Here is a 17423-nt window from a genome sequence, read left to right as displayed (position 1 = left end):
ACAGCGTCGTTAAATAACAAAGTAAAATTATTATTATTATTATTATTATTATATTATTATTATTATTATTATTGGCGAATCCTCGGCCTCATCTCGCCAAATGCTATTTCGCTATCACCAATTTCATCGACGCTAAATAACCTCGTAGTTGTTACAGCGTCGTTAAATAACAAAGTAAAAATTATTATTATTATTATTATTATTATTATTATTATTATTATTATTATTATTGGCGAATCCTCGGCCTCATCTCGCCAAATGCTATTTCGCTATCACCAATTTCATCGACGCTAAATAACCTCGTAGTTGTTACAGCGTCGTTAAATAACAAAGTAAAAATTATTATTATTATTATTATTATTATTATTATTATTAGTATTATTATTGGCGAATCCTCGGCCTCATCTCGCCAAATGCTATTTCGCTATCACCAATTTCATCGACGCTAAATAACCTCGTAGTTGTTACAGCGTCGTTAAATAACAAAGTAAAAAAATATTATTATTATTATTATTATTATTATTATTGTTATTGGCGAATCCTCTTCCTCACCTGGCCAAATGCCATTTCGCTATCACCAATTTCATCGACACTAAATAACCTCGTAGTTGTTACAGCGTCGTTAAATAACAAAGTAAAAAATTATTATTATTATTATTATTATTATTATTATTATTATTATTATTATTATTGGCGAATCCTCTTCCTCACCTGGCCAAATGCCATTTCGCTATCACCAATTTCATCGACACTAAATAACCTCGTAGTTGTTACAGCGTCGTTAAATAACAAAGTAAAAAATTATTATTATTATTATTATTATTATTATTATTATTATTGGCGAATCCTCTTCCTCACCTGGCCAAATGCCATTTCGCTATCACCAATTTCATCGACACTAAATAACCTCGTAGTTGTTACAGCGTCGTTAAATAACAAAGTAAAAAATTATTATTATTATTATTATTATTATTATTATTATTATTATTATTATTATTATTATTATTGGCGAATCCTCGGCCTCATCTCGCCAAATGCTATTTCGCTATCACCAATTTCATCGACGCTAAATAACCTCGTAGTTGATACAACGTCGTTAAATAACCAAGTGGAATATCATATTATTATTATTATTATTATTATTATTATTATTATTATTATTAGTATTATTAATGACTGGCCCACTACAGGATTAACTTTAAGTAAGGCATAATATCCTTGATCACATATGAAATCTAACAAATTGGCTATTCCCAGGTTATGATAATGGCAACATAAAAGAGAACAACCACTAGGATTTCCACTATCGAAAATTATTTTTTTTGGTAACGACCGCTAGATGGAAGTACAGTTGCAAGCTATTATACGCTATTACCTACCTCGGGATGTTACTGGCACTTTCATAATTTTAATAATCCCGTACAATGTTAAAAGTTCTAAGTTGGTTACATTTGTATTTCTGACTCATGGCTGTTTAATATTTCTGTGCCTTCTCAAGACCACCGTTATTAATCCCTCCATATCAATTATTGCTGTTCTTGAAGATGTTCTATAAAAAGCCATTATATTAACATGATGAGCCTACCTGCAGAAACATTCCAAGTCCTGTGACTACACCGATCACTACAAATAAGATGCAATACCAATTTGTCTGTCTCTGCACTTCCTCTGGATCTTGCACTGACAAAACCTGGAAAGTTAAACATACAGTGTGTATTGTGAAATATCATTTTAATGACAAATGACCAATAAAACTGTCATGTCATGTCGTATCATAATCTAGAAACATGGGGATTACGATGAAGTAAAGAGAAACGAGTAGAAGCATGTGAAATGTGGATATAGAGAAGAATGGCCTTTTTTTCTATCAATAAGATGCTACTGACTTCTGCTACACTTCCACAGTAAAGTTAATGTGAGATTCAAATAGTGCAAAGTATACCTGTCTGAGAGTTTCTTTTGAGATCAAAGGCCTTAACTTCCTAAAAACAAAAATTATGGTTGGAAACTTAGTACATATACTTTCTATGTGTTTGTACCATCCTAATTTTGGATCCAAATAAAAATCTAACAGTTTAACATACGATATTTCATTATCTAATGTGTTAGAGTAGCCTAAGATAAGTTTCTGAGTTTTTTTCCTCACTCAGCATTAACCTGTTTGATTGATAATATTGTTTAGCTATGTTAAGATTATTGATCTGTGACAACTATAATAGGTTAAGATCTCAGTGAGAAGTTATTAAGATGCTATCATCAGCATACATTATTAGATCTTGAGGCAGACTGAAGGGCAAATCATTTTTGCTATACAGGATGATTCACGAGGAAAGGTAAAAAATTTAGGATGTGAATTCTGAAGTCAAAAAGTTCACATGAATATGGGTCCGTTTTCGAACGGTTACGGAGATATGGCTCTTAGATTTCACAAAAACTTCTGAGATTCCATTGTACTAACACGCATTTAGAGGCAGATAACGGACACATTTTAAGTCTATATTCACGTATGCATTCTAGAAGTCGGAGTCGATGTTTTCGCACATTTTCAAAGGTACCTGCTTCTGCTTCAATACACTGTTGCGCTCGGGTGTGAATTGCGCTCGGGAGATTTGCTCGTGGCTGTTCTTTATCCCGCATTCAAAATACGGTCGTTTCCCCCTTCCTTTGCTATACCAAGTCTTTCATCCAACCCCACAGACAGTAAATACTCTTCGATATGGTATCCTGTTCGGAAAGCGTCGTTCATATTCAGCGACGGCACGCAAGGAACTTCCATTGCACAAACCATAAACATACACAATATCGGCGTATTCTGTAGTCGAAAATTTATAAGGCATCTTGAAAAACACAACTTAACACTTCCGATAACTGTACCTGTAGGCCTATAATGTGCTGGTTCTGTGTCATTACATCAGACAAGGGCAGGCGATTGGACATTTGTAATGCCCCCCCCCACCCGGTTTGTTTCTCTTATCTACATCGCTCACAATGCAGATTCCAATGTTACGTCATTCATTGCGATCGGTGACCTTGTTTCACGTTCTCACGTCAGCAGCATATGGTAACGTCGGATTTACATTGGGGCGAGACGTTTTACGAAAAAAATGCACCTAGTTCCGCCATCGTTCGAAAACGGATCTATGTTCATATGAACTTTTTCACTCAAAATGGCCTAAGATATCGTATGCTAATTTTTTACCTTTCCTCGTGAATCACCCTATATACTGGATGTCCCACATAAAACCGATACGCCTCACGGTCTCATTGCTCATAAATAGATGTTGGCCTCACTGCTTCACTGTGTTCATTTATTTTGGCTACACTGTACCCCATGCTCTTCTTTATGACAGATGAAGCCTGGTTTCATCCGTTTGGTTATGTTAACTCATAGAATTGCAGATATTGGTCGCAGGATAACCCACATATTGGAAAATAAATGAAATTAAAAAAAAAATAAAGAAGTTCATGATAAAGATCGGACCTAGAGGTGGGTAGATTAGTACAGAACTTTAGTCTCAATAGGTCCATTTAGCCTCACTATTTATCATTGGATACAAAGCTATATTAAGCTAGTACTAGGCTATTATTCCTTTCCATAAGTTTTAAAGACCTTCTACAAGTCTTCATAATATTCTCTATGATAATAGAAATTAATTTTTCAATTTTCCTAATTCGAACACCAGAGACCAGGGGCGGCTCTACAATAAGAACTGCAGAGCTGCAGAACCGCCATTTAAATGGACCTGAAAAAATTAAAAATATAAAATGTGATTTTATGTAATCTAGTTCTTTGTTTCATTTATTTTTCAAATTCATTCTCCTTCGATTCGAGATTTTACTGTCTGTAGGAGCCTTGAACTGCTCGAGAATTTTAGCTGTAGTGTACTTTTCGGATCTGTGATCGGCAGTTCCTGAAGCTCAAGTAGGGTAGTCGGCAGCAGAAAACTGGTTTTCTTCACTGTCCCTTAAGACTGCATTAGAGCTGCAACCGAAGCAGCTCTCTCCGAACATACAAAAAAGAACCGTCAACACCCTCATCTCCTTATGACCTACGTTAGAACACATAGGCTTCTGGACTACTGTAGCCTATATCATTACAGTTCCAGTGTGTTATAGTACTGTGGGTGGTGTGATGTGATTAGTCAGTGCGTCTAAGGAAATATTTTATATAAAAAATGAATGAAATGAAAACCTAATCGACCAATCCTTTTCGAAATTAAAAGAGAAATTGCAGGTTAACTTAAGAAATTAGGACGTCCTACACAAAATTTAAACATTGAAATTTCTGAAAAATTTCGAGGAAATCGTGTAGCCTACTAGTCATTTTAATACCGAAATGTGTAATGGAAACGGTTGGTTTTTTGCTGCGCTCATGAAAACGCTTTCTCCCCCCATCCATGTATTCTGTTTAGAGGAGAAAATACATGGACAAACACCGGAGTGAAGGATTTAGTTAATTTGACTTAAAAATCTAGAAAAGCATGTGGGGCACATCTCCACTACGTAACTAGTTGTACCAGGTGGGAGAGGTGTAGCGCACGGATTGTTGGAGTACAATTTCGGGTGCAGAGTCATCTTCGAGAAGGGGCTGTAATTACACGCGTTATACGATTTAGATGCAATAAACAGCACGCGTTTGCTAAATAACTATTTTTCATGCAGAACTGCCAACCTTTGTAACCGCGGGCCGCTACTGCCAGAGACCATTAATTCTCACAGAACACACAAAAGAGAACCCTGGGAAAAACACTTATACCTTGAGATTGTCCACCGTAAGTAATCATTCACTCTTAAAATGCAACTAAATTTAATTGATGTATACTTACTCCGTACACCTCACCGAACAGAATAGCAAACAAAGGCAGGGTGAACCCCACAGCAGCTGCAGCTATACAGCCAACCAGCACGTGCAGCCACTCAGGTTTGTTAAGCGCTATGATGCGCGTCAGAGGGGCGTCATACTGCTCCTCCTGTAACGCACATCAAATATAAATTTGTACCATGTGTACTACTGAGTATTCAGTTCAAATTGTGTCATGGTTCGCTGTATGTCGTCATGTGGCTAGCAGATGAGCCTAGAGAATTCTATCTTCCTACACTTCCGCAGAGGCGTATTACCTATGTGCCAGAGAAGTTGCCTAGCAAGTACGGTGTTCATTTCTGAAGAGTACTTACTGATACGTACTGTAACGCCGGTAGTGGCAGGAATGTGAACTGTTTGGAAACACGTACTGAGGTGAGTTTTTCTTACCGTCGGGATATGGGGAGAGGGTTAAGACGATTACTTACGTACAGTATTTGTTGACATTAACTTGGACGGTCAACATGGACACGGAGCATTTGATTTGCATTGTGGAATGTTGCCGTAAGCAACCGATGATAACAAATACCCTGCGTACGACTTGCCCGCGCAAAACAGTTCGAAAGAGTTATGGTAGCACACAGACTGTACAGACCGCCATCTGTTGCTACGACGTTCAAGTTTTACCGTACACGTTCTCAAGTTCAGATTGAACGCCTTGATTAATAGGTAACTTCTCTGACATAAAAGTTGAAACTCGCTTCAAATCGCTGACTCACAACAGTGACGTCATGACACACTTTGAAATGGACACCCAGTAGTTTCACTGTCTGGATTTAACCATCACGTAAAGATCAAAAGATAAGAAAGAAATACAATTTTCGCACGAGCTTTGTTCTCCTCTATTTTAATATAAATGTGGAATGCTGAAATCAACACTGCAATGTGTAAAGTCATTCAAAAGCCCCTTCAAAGTTTAAAACGGCATAAATATTGTAATATTTGAGGCAGAAGAAAAAAAAACACTATGTTGAACAAGCAATGGGGTTTGGTTTTTATGAAACATTAGAAATATGTCTGTTGTTCTCTTGTTTAACAAACGCCATTCTTTCTGCAACACCAGCCAACATTTTGCAGATCTTGAAATATTCCAAATTTCTTGCAAGATAGCATACTTTAGTTGCGTAGGGCTGTTCGATGCGCCACTCGTTCTTTAAGGTACTGGTAACCCCAGTCAGAAGTGAGACGGATTGAGATCTGGACATCATGAAGGTTAATTGTAGGAAAATGCTTACAGATGACACAATCGCCAAGATTAGTGTAATGCTTGATATTGTTATTGGTATCACTATTAAGTGTTTGTCAGCTATTTCATATTAATTTCACTTATCACAGTTAAGCTTATTTGAAATAAAACATATAAATGACAGACCTTCAGAAATACTTCTGTTGCTTTCATAATAGAATTAGACCAGCTGTGTCCTTAAATTTAATGATAGAACCATGGCTTGAAACTTAAAATTTTTTGTAGCAATAGCAATAAAATCATTAACACTTTATTTAACAAATTTTAACTATGGAAATGCATAAGTAACAAATGAAAATCCCCACTGTTTTCCCAACACAGCGATTTTTTTACTTCAAATATTTTATTAATAGCGCTTTAAAATTGAAGTAATTTTTGAATGACATTACGTGGAATTAATAGAGATGAACAGAGGCTGGGCTCGGGCAGAGTTAATTATTAACCTTAACTTAATTATTAAGTTGCGTCATCATAATATCATGCAGGCTTTTTCATAGTTCTTGCTCCGTAGGCTAGGAGTACCGTATCTTATGATAAGGAAAATAATGTATACAAAAATAGACCTAACGTTAGATTTCATCATTTTCTGTTAACAAAAAATTAAACCATTATCTCCACTTATTTATCTACCTTACTAAACGATTAAAAAAGATCCATAATAACTTCATTTTACTTTTAAACAAATTTAAATCCATAGTAGACTATATCCTTGAATTGGAAGAGCAAAATACTGGTACGGTATCATTATTTTTCTGTGTGTATATAGTGAACGCAAGATCATTAAGTTCAAGATTTTCTAGGATATCTCTATGCGAAATACTTGTTAGACTTAAGAAATGTGATGCGAACTTAAATGTCCTACCTGCTTTTGGTAAGTACTAGAGATGAACAAAACTAACTGCCGCTCTCGCTCACTGTGTTCGCTGCATTTGTCTTTCGAGTCTCGACTCGTCATTCTCGCTGCGCTTCGAGTCTCGCTCGTCATTCTCGAAATAGCATTTGGTCGGCGTGGAAAGATTTCATAACTTTGAATAACATACATCATTGAAATAAATAACGTAAATGTTTAAATGAGACAAAAAGGCAAAACAGAACAGTATCTTAGTTATCACAATGTTCTGGTTCTATTATATGATATTACTTATGGTTATATAGATAAAAAAAACACAATTCTTAAATAAATTTGCATTTCTAAGAAACATAAAACATGATATTAATATCTTTTTAATTGAGATTGCACACTTGATCTTAAACATATGAAAATAAAATTCCTAGCCTTTTAATAAGGGCCTAGTAATTAAATAAAGACTGGGGAACGAATTATTATACACTGAAAGGTAGAGATGATGTTTCAAATAGGCTACTTGATTGTTTATACATATATAACAGACGGCAAAGTAGATAAAAGTTCAGTCAAGTATAAACAACGGCTAACTTCGGGATTTCGGGAGTTGATCAATATCGAGTCTCGGAAGTCTCACAACCGATCTTCACGTCAAGGACGAGACGTAATACAACATTGTCGTGCGGGTTTTCGGCTTTGCGGGCGCTGTTAGATTCGTTTTCTCGATCGTTGTTCATCTCTAGTAAGTACGATACCTAACCTCGTATTAAAGTTACATATTTTTTATTTTATTTATTTTAAATGAATCTCTATTTTAATCAATGAAGCTCACTCTTCTTATTATACAACACACACACACGTACAATTTTCATCTTGTATGCTACGTAATGTAGTTGAGAAATTGGTTAAAACATTAAAAAAATATTATTGAGAGGAAAACTCATTATTTACCTCTATGAGTGGTGTAGTCAGCTGTTGGTCCTTATTACTTCCAGCCCGGGAACGTGTGGATTGTCTTCTGAATGCCAGGGAATCCACAACACCATTAGCACTGCCATTTTCTTGATGCTGTATTCCACCTTCTCCCGCACCTGTAAATTATATTATATATAATACATATATTATATATACCGGTATATATATATATATTAATCGATTAACAGAATTAAATAATACTGCATATTTGTTACTGATAACGTGATCAATAATGTGGATTTAGCCATTTGTTTACTAAGACAAAGTTAGCATAGTAGCCTCGTTTAATTATTAGGCAGCGGCATTCCTTTTAAGATTTGTAGGTCTTTATTGCATGCACCGATAATAAAATGAAAATGCGACGTTGTCACGTCTTGTTTGTTGCTGCTATATATTAATATAACATGGAGTATTGGAGCGGCCTTCAAAAGACTTGACGACAATGGACAGCGCGACATAATTAAAATTATTGAAACTACAAAGCTTCCGTCCTCTTTGACACCGCTAGCCTACTAATTGAACGTGGCCACTTTACCAATCTTAGAAATAATACGAGATTTTGTACATTTCAACAACAATGGAAAAAATTCAAGCTACTATCTCTGTATAATTCACCACTGCTTTCTTTCTCATTTAGAAAAATATAGCCTATTCACAATAATTTTGTGTGTTATATATTTTAGTCTAGTACTTTCAAAATAAATAGAACTATAGGCCTACATGACAATTTCCCAGGAGAAATAACTCAAACAAAACAGTAAACAGATAACATGAGAAGCCATTTTTAACGTGAACCTTTCTACTCGAGTGTCGAATGAATAACATGTTTTACAAAAATTTCAACATCTAATGACAGTTGCTTAGCAATGGCAATGAGTTACGTCACACTGTTCTGACATCAGTTGCTTGGCAATGGAGCATTCAGATGAAACACAGTAATTCAATAATTGCAAACACTTTTACAGATACACGATATTATATTCAATAAAGAAATGAAGGAAATGAATCATTAATAATACAACATATGAATTACCAGTACATAAAATTTATTTCTCTCAATCCTATTCACAATCCTTGTAAGTAAGAACAATTGGTTAAAAATCTAAATATCACAATAATACCCAAACAATTGAAATCCAGTGTATGAGTGTGAAAGTCATTGGAATATGCTTCGCAATGCTAGCACGAAATGGGGCCAGGGCACAAGAGCCACCGGACAGGGGGCAATCAAAAGATGCGTAAATAGAAATTATTGTTTTATTATACACAAAAGGAAATAAAATACATTACACACAACTAACACCCTTCAAAACAGTCCCTCAAGGCTTCCACACATCTTTTTCAATGATGGGGAAGGTGTTAAATACCATTGGCTGTATGTGATTCATCAATGTGTAGGCCTACCAACTGTCGTCGAAACACTGTTAAGATGTTATCTTTGCTTACAAAGCGCTACCCATGCAGTGGCTTATTAATTTGCGGAATGAGATCAAAGTCGCATGGATTGAGATCGGGCGAGTAGGGAGGATGTTCTAAGACCTCCCACCCCTACTGCTGTAAAAGATTCCTGACACGAGCTACGGTGTAGGCTGTAGCGTTATCATGAAGAATTATGGCATTGTCCATTTTGGAGCATGGCCACCAACACACTAACTTTGCATGTGCTGTTAACTAGCTATCAATACACACAGGACCCATTTGGTGATGAAACTGCATAGAATGTAAGACAAATTTTCAAACGTATATACTGGACTAACTGTGTTGTCACATATTCCGATGATATAACATTGTTGCCATGACTTATGAAATGACCCTTGTATATAATATGTATATACAGTGTGTTTCAAAAATACTTTGACAAACCTTGGGGGCATGTTCCTCATACCAAAACAAGAAAAAAAGTTCACATAAACATATGTCCGAAAATTCTTAGTTTTTTAGTTATTAATAAAATAACACAATGAAACATCTGTTAGATATTGTCAGCTTGGTAGCATGTGTTGCAACTTTAATCAATTCAGAAATTCATAACAATGAAAGTTTACGTTCAACGCGTTTAGAGATACAATCCAACAACTTATCTTAAGTTTATATTCTTAAGTTTGTAACCGATAATAATATTAATTTTGTTAGATAATCAAACGATGTAATCGATACAAGTCTGCTGATGCACTCATTGTATCCTAGATGGCTATGTGTTGCCAAGGAGTCCATGATCCGACGAGTGCATGCGTGTGTGGAAGCAAGAGGAGAACATTTTGAACATTTTTTATGAGTTTCTGAATTTATTAACGTTGCAACACTTGCACCAAGCTGACAATATCTAACAGATGTTTCATTATGCTCTTTCATTAATAACTGAAAAACTAAGGATTTTCGGACATATATTTATATGAACTTTTTTTCTTGTTTTGGTGTGAGGAACATGCCCCTTAGGTTTGGCAAATTATTTCTGAAACACCCTGTATACACAAACAGATATACACACATACTAACACTGTGCATATTGACGTGTAGGCATTTGTACCTCTGGCTATTTTTTGGCGATTATGATGAAGAATCCAGTTCTGAGGCTGGTGCATCCATTAGGTCAGATTCTGTTACTATGGAAGTAGGAGGATGAATGAAGATGAGGGTGATAATGACGGTGAAACGAACCTAGAGTCCAGCGCCGAAAGTTACCGAATATTTTTTCTTAATGGGTTGAGGGAAAACCCCGGAAATAACCTCAACCAGACAACTTGTCTCAACCAGGATTTGATCCAGGGCCCGTTAATTTCGTAGTCAAACATACTGATCACTACTTCAAAATGGTGAACATAACAGAAATACGAAAGTAACTAAAAATTTTAACCGATGAATACAAAAATTTCTTATAGTAAAAATAAAATATTGACTAACTCACCATGAGTCATAGTGGGGTCAGCATTGACAAGGGCATGGTAGTGACCTCGAAGAGCCAAGAGTTCATTGTGAGATCCTTGCTCCACAACCTGCAAATATTTTACACTCATTTTTCATAAAAACCTCTAATATTAAGTCGTATGGGTTGAAGTTTTCAGATTTCAAACATCCAATAAACAAAATTCAGTAGTATACAACTGAATGCAGCCTCAGTACAGCAAAAGAATAAAGCAGCTACATTAGATTGAAACCAGGCTTTTATAATATGCTATATTAGTACAACAATACATCCACAGGTTCGGCCATGTGCTGTAAATGATAATGTTTCTGATAGAATAGAGACAGGGTGTTTCTATAAATATGTTACTAGCTTTCAGAATTGATAGAGGGGATCAATATGAACAATTTTCATATAGGAAGCAATGCCCTGAAAAGTTCTATTTGATAATTACAACCCTTGATATGTGTAATCAGTGTAGCCAGCGAGCAACGAATTCAGGCAATCATTCTCAAGTTTGATTGGAGACATCCTGTTCCTGCAAACGTTTATGAATTCTCATAAACATAGTATGAGTTAGTTGGTATCGTAAGTTATATTTTGACTGATAAAGTCTTGCAGCTTTTCTTACATTTTCATTTGCTCTTCCATAAATGAAATGCATATAAGGGCTATTCCATATGAAATCGATCAGTAAAAAACCTCGCATTTTTTATACTCTAATTTTTTCCCTATTTATACAAGGTGCTGAGGAGAGTGCATTTTCAAAAATATACAATCGAAAGTCAAACGGTTTTCGCACTATTGAGCGACAAATTTGCGTATTTTATAAAAACAAGCCTCTTTCAGCGCTCAGAACTCAGGAACCATTTACTGCAGAACATTGAACGAGAGCTCATTTTGCAGCTGACATTTGGTAGGTTATGTTAAGAAGGAATCCTTATTTTTATTTCATACACAGAGACAGATAATCTGATTTTATTTACTTTTAGGCTTTTTGCCCATTTGTAAAAAATGAAAAAAATATTGAGAAAAAACCTTGCATTATTAAGAGGGATTCGGCATTGTTTGCTTAGTGGCTCGGCAATAAGTTGCGAGGGTATTAAATAAATTATTTTCACACGCCTAGACTTGAGCGGCGTAATACCGCACGCACTGGCCGAGAGCTGAAGATAAGCGAGCGCTGGGCGTCATCTGTGTTTATGAAAACTTGTGATAAAGCTAGCTCAGCTATGTGCTACTAGACGAAACATCACGTGTTTGTCTCCTGGCCTTGCTTGTCTAGGCTAGCTCCCGCCTCGCAGTCAGCTGGTTAGCTCACGCGCGTACTATTTATTTTCTTTATTTGATATTTTCAATACTTTCTTATCAACGGTGCACCAGTAAAAATATGTGTTTATTTGTACTTTCAAAGCGGAATCTAACCATATATTTTAAAAATATTTTTTCGTGGGCAAAGGCATCTTAATGAAGAAAAATCTAAATTTCTCCATTTCCATAAAAAGTAAGAAAAACTGTTTACATGTCAATATAAACTTCAATTTCTCAGCATCAAAATAAACCATGATTTTGATCATTGGGTGAAAGGGTTTCGGAGTCACAACAGTTTAAAGTTGCTAAATTTATGAAAATACGATAAATTAAAATATTTTTAATTTAAACACTATGAAGTTCTGATGCCTCAAACTTTGCACAAAGCATTGTATCACAGTTGTCAACGGACAAAAAAGGTTTCATTGTATTTAAAAATTGCAAGGTCAATTTTCTCTATATTTCGGTCGGTTTGAGATGGAATAGCCCATAAGCAAGTTCTCTTAATGTGAGTCTTCCCGTGATAACAAGAAACTAAAGAAACCAAAATTATTTTCTGTAAACTTACTTAATGCTTAATCCCAAATAAGCTGAACGTCATACAAGGGCCGTTTTTTTTAATGTAGGAGGAATCTGAAGGCTTGTACTCCAGCCTGAGGCTTATTGTGCTTACCATTCCTGTTTTGTGAATGATTTTGTCGCTGAACAGTCATGTGCTTATAGAACACAGCATGGTGTTTCTTGAACTTAACCGTGGGTATGGTAATTATGACAATGACATTTCAATTAATGATGGCGAAATGAGTCCGAGTGCTAATACCGAAAGTTACCCAGCAATTCTGCTTCAATTGAGTGAGAGAAAACCTCGGAAAAAACCCCAACCAGGATTTTAATCCGGACCTGCTCATTTCATGGTCAGACATACTAATTGTTATATCACAGCAGTGGACAAGAAAGATAGTTACTTTTACACTGAGGTAAGGTTTCAGTGCACCGGCCATGAGTTCTATGCCAGATGGCTATTTTAATGTACCTATCGTATAAACAATGTTGTGTCGTTTTTTACATGAACTTCATAATGTTTATAAACATCACCAGGGCAACATAATGTCATACATTAGAGAAAATGAAACGATTACTGTAATTATTTTTGTGCGAGATCGTGCGTATTTGCTTGGTTTCCGCATAAAACCAATCCGCGGAAAATCTAAAATTCCACATTCAGTATTCCCAACCTAACACACACAACAATTTCCCTCTTCTTACCGCTTAAGTGACATATTTAATTTGACTGCTTTAGGCTTTTAACATATTATTTTTAGAGACTTTCAATATTGTAATAATTATAAAATGGAAACTTACCACTGCAATTTCACCTAAATTGCACTTTTAATTATTGTTTTTAAATATTTTCAAACATTAAGTAAACTCTACAACTCCACTAAAGTTATTGCATTCGTGATGCAAGTAACATTAAGGAAGCCGTGAAAAAATTAACAAGATTCCATGGACTGGGGGAAAAAAAAGACAGACTTATATCACGGCCTGCTGGAGTATAGTAAACACAGAAAACATTTTAAAGCAACAATGTTGAAGATAGATATTTTTGTTTTGCAAATTTGCCGTCATTGAACAGAAACCAAGATGGAGATTTCATTGCAACTAATTAGAAATTTCTCTTTAAGGTACGTAATAAACGATCTTCGCACAAAATAATGTACGATACACGAGCGGTATGTTTTCTTTCAATTCTCGGAAATTAAAAAAGCTCAACTACGTTTCGCTTTTTCAAACTTTTCCTCGAACATGAAAACTTCAACATACCGCTCTTGTAACGCATATTACTATACTATTGCCTTCCAATGTTAATTGGACTAGTTACTACAAACATTAAAGCCTGCAGTGGCCTGTACCGATGACTACCAAAAGAAATGTTGCCGGATATGGGTTCTTGTGTAAAAATTATCCATATTGATAACCTCTACTACATCAAAAAATTTCTAAATCCCTCAAAATAAAAGACGATAAATACAAACTGCTTCATCCCCAAATACGTAATACTTTACACATTCAAACTACAACAAATATTTAGATTCTTTTTCCTTCCATTTCATTTGTAACAGTCTTTGTGTTTATGCATTTCTTAAACTTTAAGCTAATTTAAAACCATTATCTTTCAAAGTTCGAAATAAAAACAAAATCGAAATTGTTTCACTTAAATTGTAGTTTTTAAATGCTGTACTATTATATGTATTTCACTATTACTATTTTAATGTAGCTGCTTATGTTAAAGAAATATTTAAGTAAATTTGCATGCAAGAAAAGTCTACAAATGCACATACCATATGATTTCATGCAATGTATTTTATAGAACATTTCTCCCATATTTTATTATTATAAAAGAAGTTAATATTAGAGAAAGTAACTTCACTTCCATGCATATTATTACAACCGTATCTCAGATTATTAAACACAGAGACCTACATATTACACACAAAGAGAATTCAATCTTTAAAGATGCCAGTATTAAAAGATACGTATAGTTTTGACAATTTCAGATTACAGAACATTTGTAAACACCGCATTCATTAACCGAAAGTAGAATAATAAAGGTCACCTTCATGCAACGTTGCAAGTGAGATACTTTTCTTTAAGTAAGTTACAAATTGAAGCAGCAACCTACGTTTTTGAACAAAAGCCTGAAGCTATCATCTTAGATTATCCACGTGTCAAGATGATCAATGGGCACAAATGCAGCACAAGTGGAACAAAGAAGCAGCAGTTGCAATATGGCAGACCTCTGCATGAGTGTACCATTGTCAAGCAGTGCTCTGTTGTGCGATTTTTCTGGGTAGAAGGTCTGGCAGCAGAGAAATTAATAAAGAAATGCTGCTCTTGTATGGTGAGCATTGCCTGTTATATCACACTATCTACAATTGTGTGCAGAAGCTCTCTGAAAGGCAGGCCAATGAAGATTGTCACGCAACAAGTCGGCAACTTGATCCAAGCAGACGGATTGATATGCTAGTCTGAATAATCACAGATGATGAGTCTTGTATGCACAATTACCACCCCGAGAAAAAACGTGCATTAGTGCCCGGTTCAAGTCTTCAAAGGTACACTTGTGCAGAGGTGCCACCGTCTTACATCTGCTGCTTCTTTGTTTCGCTTGTGCGCACATTGATAATACTGCTATATAGTGGTCATAGCTTCCTTCATCTCATTAAAAATGTAGGTAACGCACTTTATATTTCACATGGCATAATTAGGAATATTATCTATCTCAAGATGGGCAGGACATGTAGCACGTATGGGAGAATCCAGAAATTCATATAGAGTGTTAATTGGGAGACTGGAGGGAAAATGACCTTTGGGGAGGCAGAGACGTAGATAGAGGATAATATAAAAATGGGTTTGAGGGAGATGGGATATGATTGTAGGGACTGAATTAATCTTGCTTAGGATAGAGACCAATGTCGGGCTTATGTGAGGGCAGGAATGAACCTTCAGGTTCCTTAAAAGCCATTTGTAAGTAAGTAAATTCGCTATTTCAATTTGTAACTTACTAACTCTTCTTCGTACTGTAAGTTATTAATAGAATAGTTTTAATTTTGATACAATTGCTATATTTCTTAAAGATACCAGTACTTCAAATTTCTTTAAAGGAAAAAAGAGTTCTATAGACCAGGTATTTTCCTAAGAATATATTCCCTAGCATTATAGAAGATTAACGTGAACTTTTTATTACGATTTAAAACTTTCAACACTGTGCGAGATTGTTTGGCTTTCCACCGTGTTATAACTGTAGAAACATCCAAGGTTATGAAAATGTGTCCAGACTCCATTATGAGAAAAGCAAGAGACTGAAACTATCTGTCGAATCGGTTATCAAGAACTATTCTTTACAACACTTAAGTCCCCTTTTCCTTGTCTTCCTTCATGACAGAGTCTATGTGTAGTTCCGAAAATTTGGATGTTTTTACAGCTATGACACAGTGCAAGAACCAAAAAAAAAAAAAAAAAAAAAAATTGGCATAATAAACTGCCACATAAATATATAATATGAAACAAACATATTTTGGGATCACACAGTCTATACTACCCCATTTGTCATTATATTCGTCCAATAAAAAAAGTGACAGGAAATTCATAGAATCTCTGCAATTGCGTGAAATGTTTATCTTCTCGGTTGAGTCTATTGTGATATTTAAGGAATTGGTTCTTATCTATAAGTACTGTGAATATGTTGTTGTTTTCTAATGCCAGGCGTTTGACAATAAAGTCATTTGACCTCTTGCACTCGAATATTTTTCAAAGATATTATCATGACCAGCCGCTGAAGCACAGATTTTGAGGTGTTCCGAACCCATATCTTGGTTTGAGTTGCACAATGGGCAGTTAGGGGACTGATATATTCCAATTCTATGCAGGTGTTTGGCCAAACAATCATGACCTGTTGCCAATCTAAATGCAGCTACAGACGATTTTCGTGGTAAATCGGGAATTAACTGTGGATTTTGATGCAGAGAGTTCCATTTTTTCCCTTGGGATTTAGTTTCAAATTTTGTTTGTTGAAGTCTAAGTATGTAGATTTAACAAATCTTTTCACAGAGTAATACGTAGATTAAGTAACAGGTCTGTAAGTAGCAGTGCTGCCCTTCTTTGCTAAAGCATCCGCATTCTCGTTTCTCAGGATTCCACAATGGGATGGTATCCATTGGAATACAATTCACTGTGAATATGATTAAGAGTGATTGATGGTGATGAGATGCTCCCAAAGTCCAATAGCAAATTTACAGCAGGGAATTTTCTAAAAAATATAAATTTACACTCATAATATGATATATTTTTAGCAAAAGCATTATTTTTTTCTCTTGTATGGAGGAGGGACCCAAAAGGTTGCACTGCAGCCTAATGCTGATTGTGCTTACCATTCCTATTCTGTGAATGATTGGGTAGTCGAACTGCCGCGCTCTTGTACAAGTACAGCGCGCTACACCGTGAACTTAACCCGAGCTATGGAATGGATGATGATAATGATGGTGATGATGATATGTGAATTAATGATTGTGAAATGAATCCGAGGTCCAAAGCCGGAAGTTACCCAGCAATTCTGCTTCAACTGGTTGAGGGTAAACCCCGGAAAAAACTCCAACCACATAACTTGTTCCACTCAGGATTTGAACCTGGTCCCTCTCGTTTCACGGTCAGACGCGCTAACCGTTATTCCACAGTGGTGGACAGCAGAAGCATTTACTAATACAAGCACTGTTCTATACTGTAC

General features: G+C 35.6%; 1 protein-coding gene across 3 annotated transcripts in view; it reads right to left on the bottom strand.

Annotated features, from left to right (window-relative positions):
• Positions 1-17423, bottom strand: part of LOC138698439 (multidrug resistance protein homolog 49-like) — a 136476-nt gene that overhangs the window by 34383 nt on the left and 84670 nt on the right. For all 3 annotated transcript variants that reach the window (XM_069824352.1, XM_069824353.1, XM_069824354.1), the window contains exons 14-17: positions 10832-10919; positions 7903-8042; positions 4827-4970; positions 1586-1690 (exon numbers count right to left, since the gene is read on the bottom strand). In XM_069824352.1, coding sequence (XP_069680453.1) covers positions 1586-1690; positions 4827-4970; positions 7903-8042; positions 10832-10919 — 477 coding nt within the window. The remainder of the gene's footprint in view (positions 1-1585; positions 1691-4826; positions 4971-7902; positions 8043-10831; positions 10920-17423) is intronic.

Source organism: Periplaneta americana, chromosome 4 (genome assembly GCF_040183065.1).
Source record: "Periplaneta americana isolate PAMFEO1 chromosome 4, P.americana_PAMFEO1_priV1, whole genome shotgun sequence".
NCBI classification, from domain to species: domain Eukaryota; kingdom Metazoa; phylum Arthropoda; class Insecta; order Blattodea; family Blattidae; genus Periplaneta; species Periplaneta americana.
The sequence above is the reverse complement of the archived record's forward strand: the minus strand, read 5'-3'. Positions and strand labels throughout refer to the sequence as shown.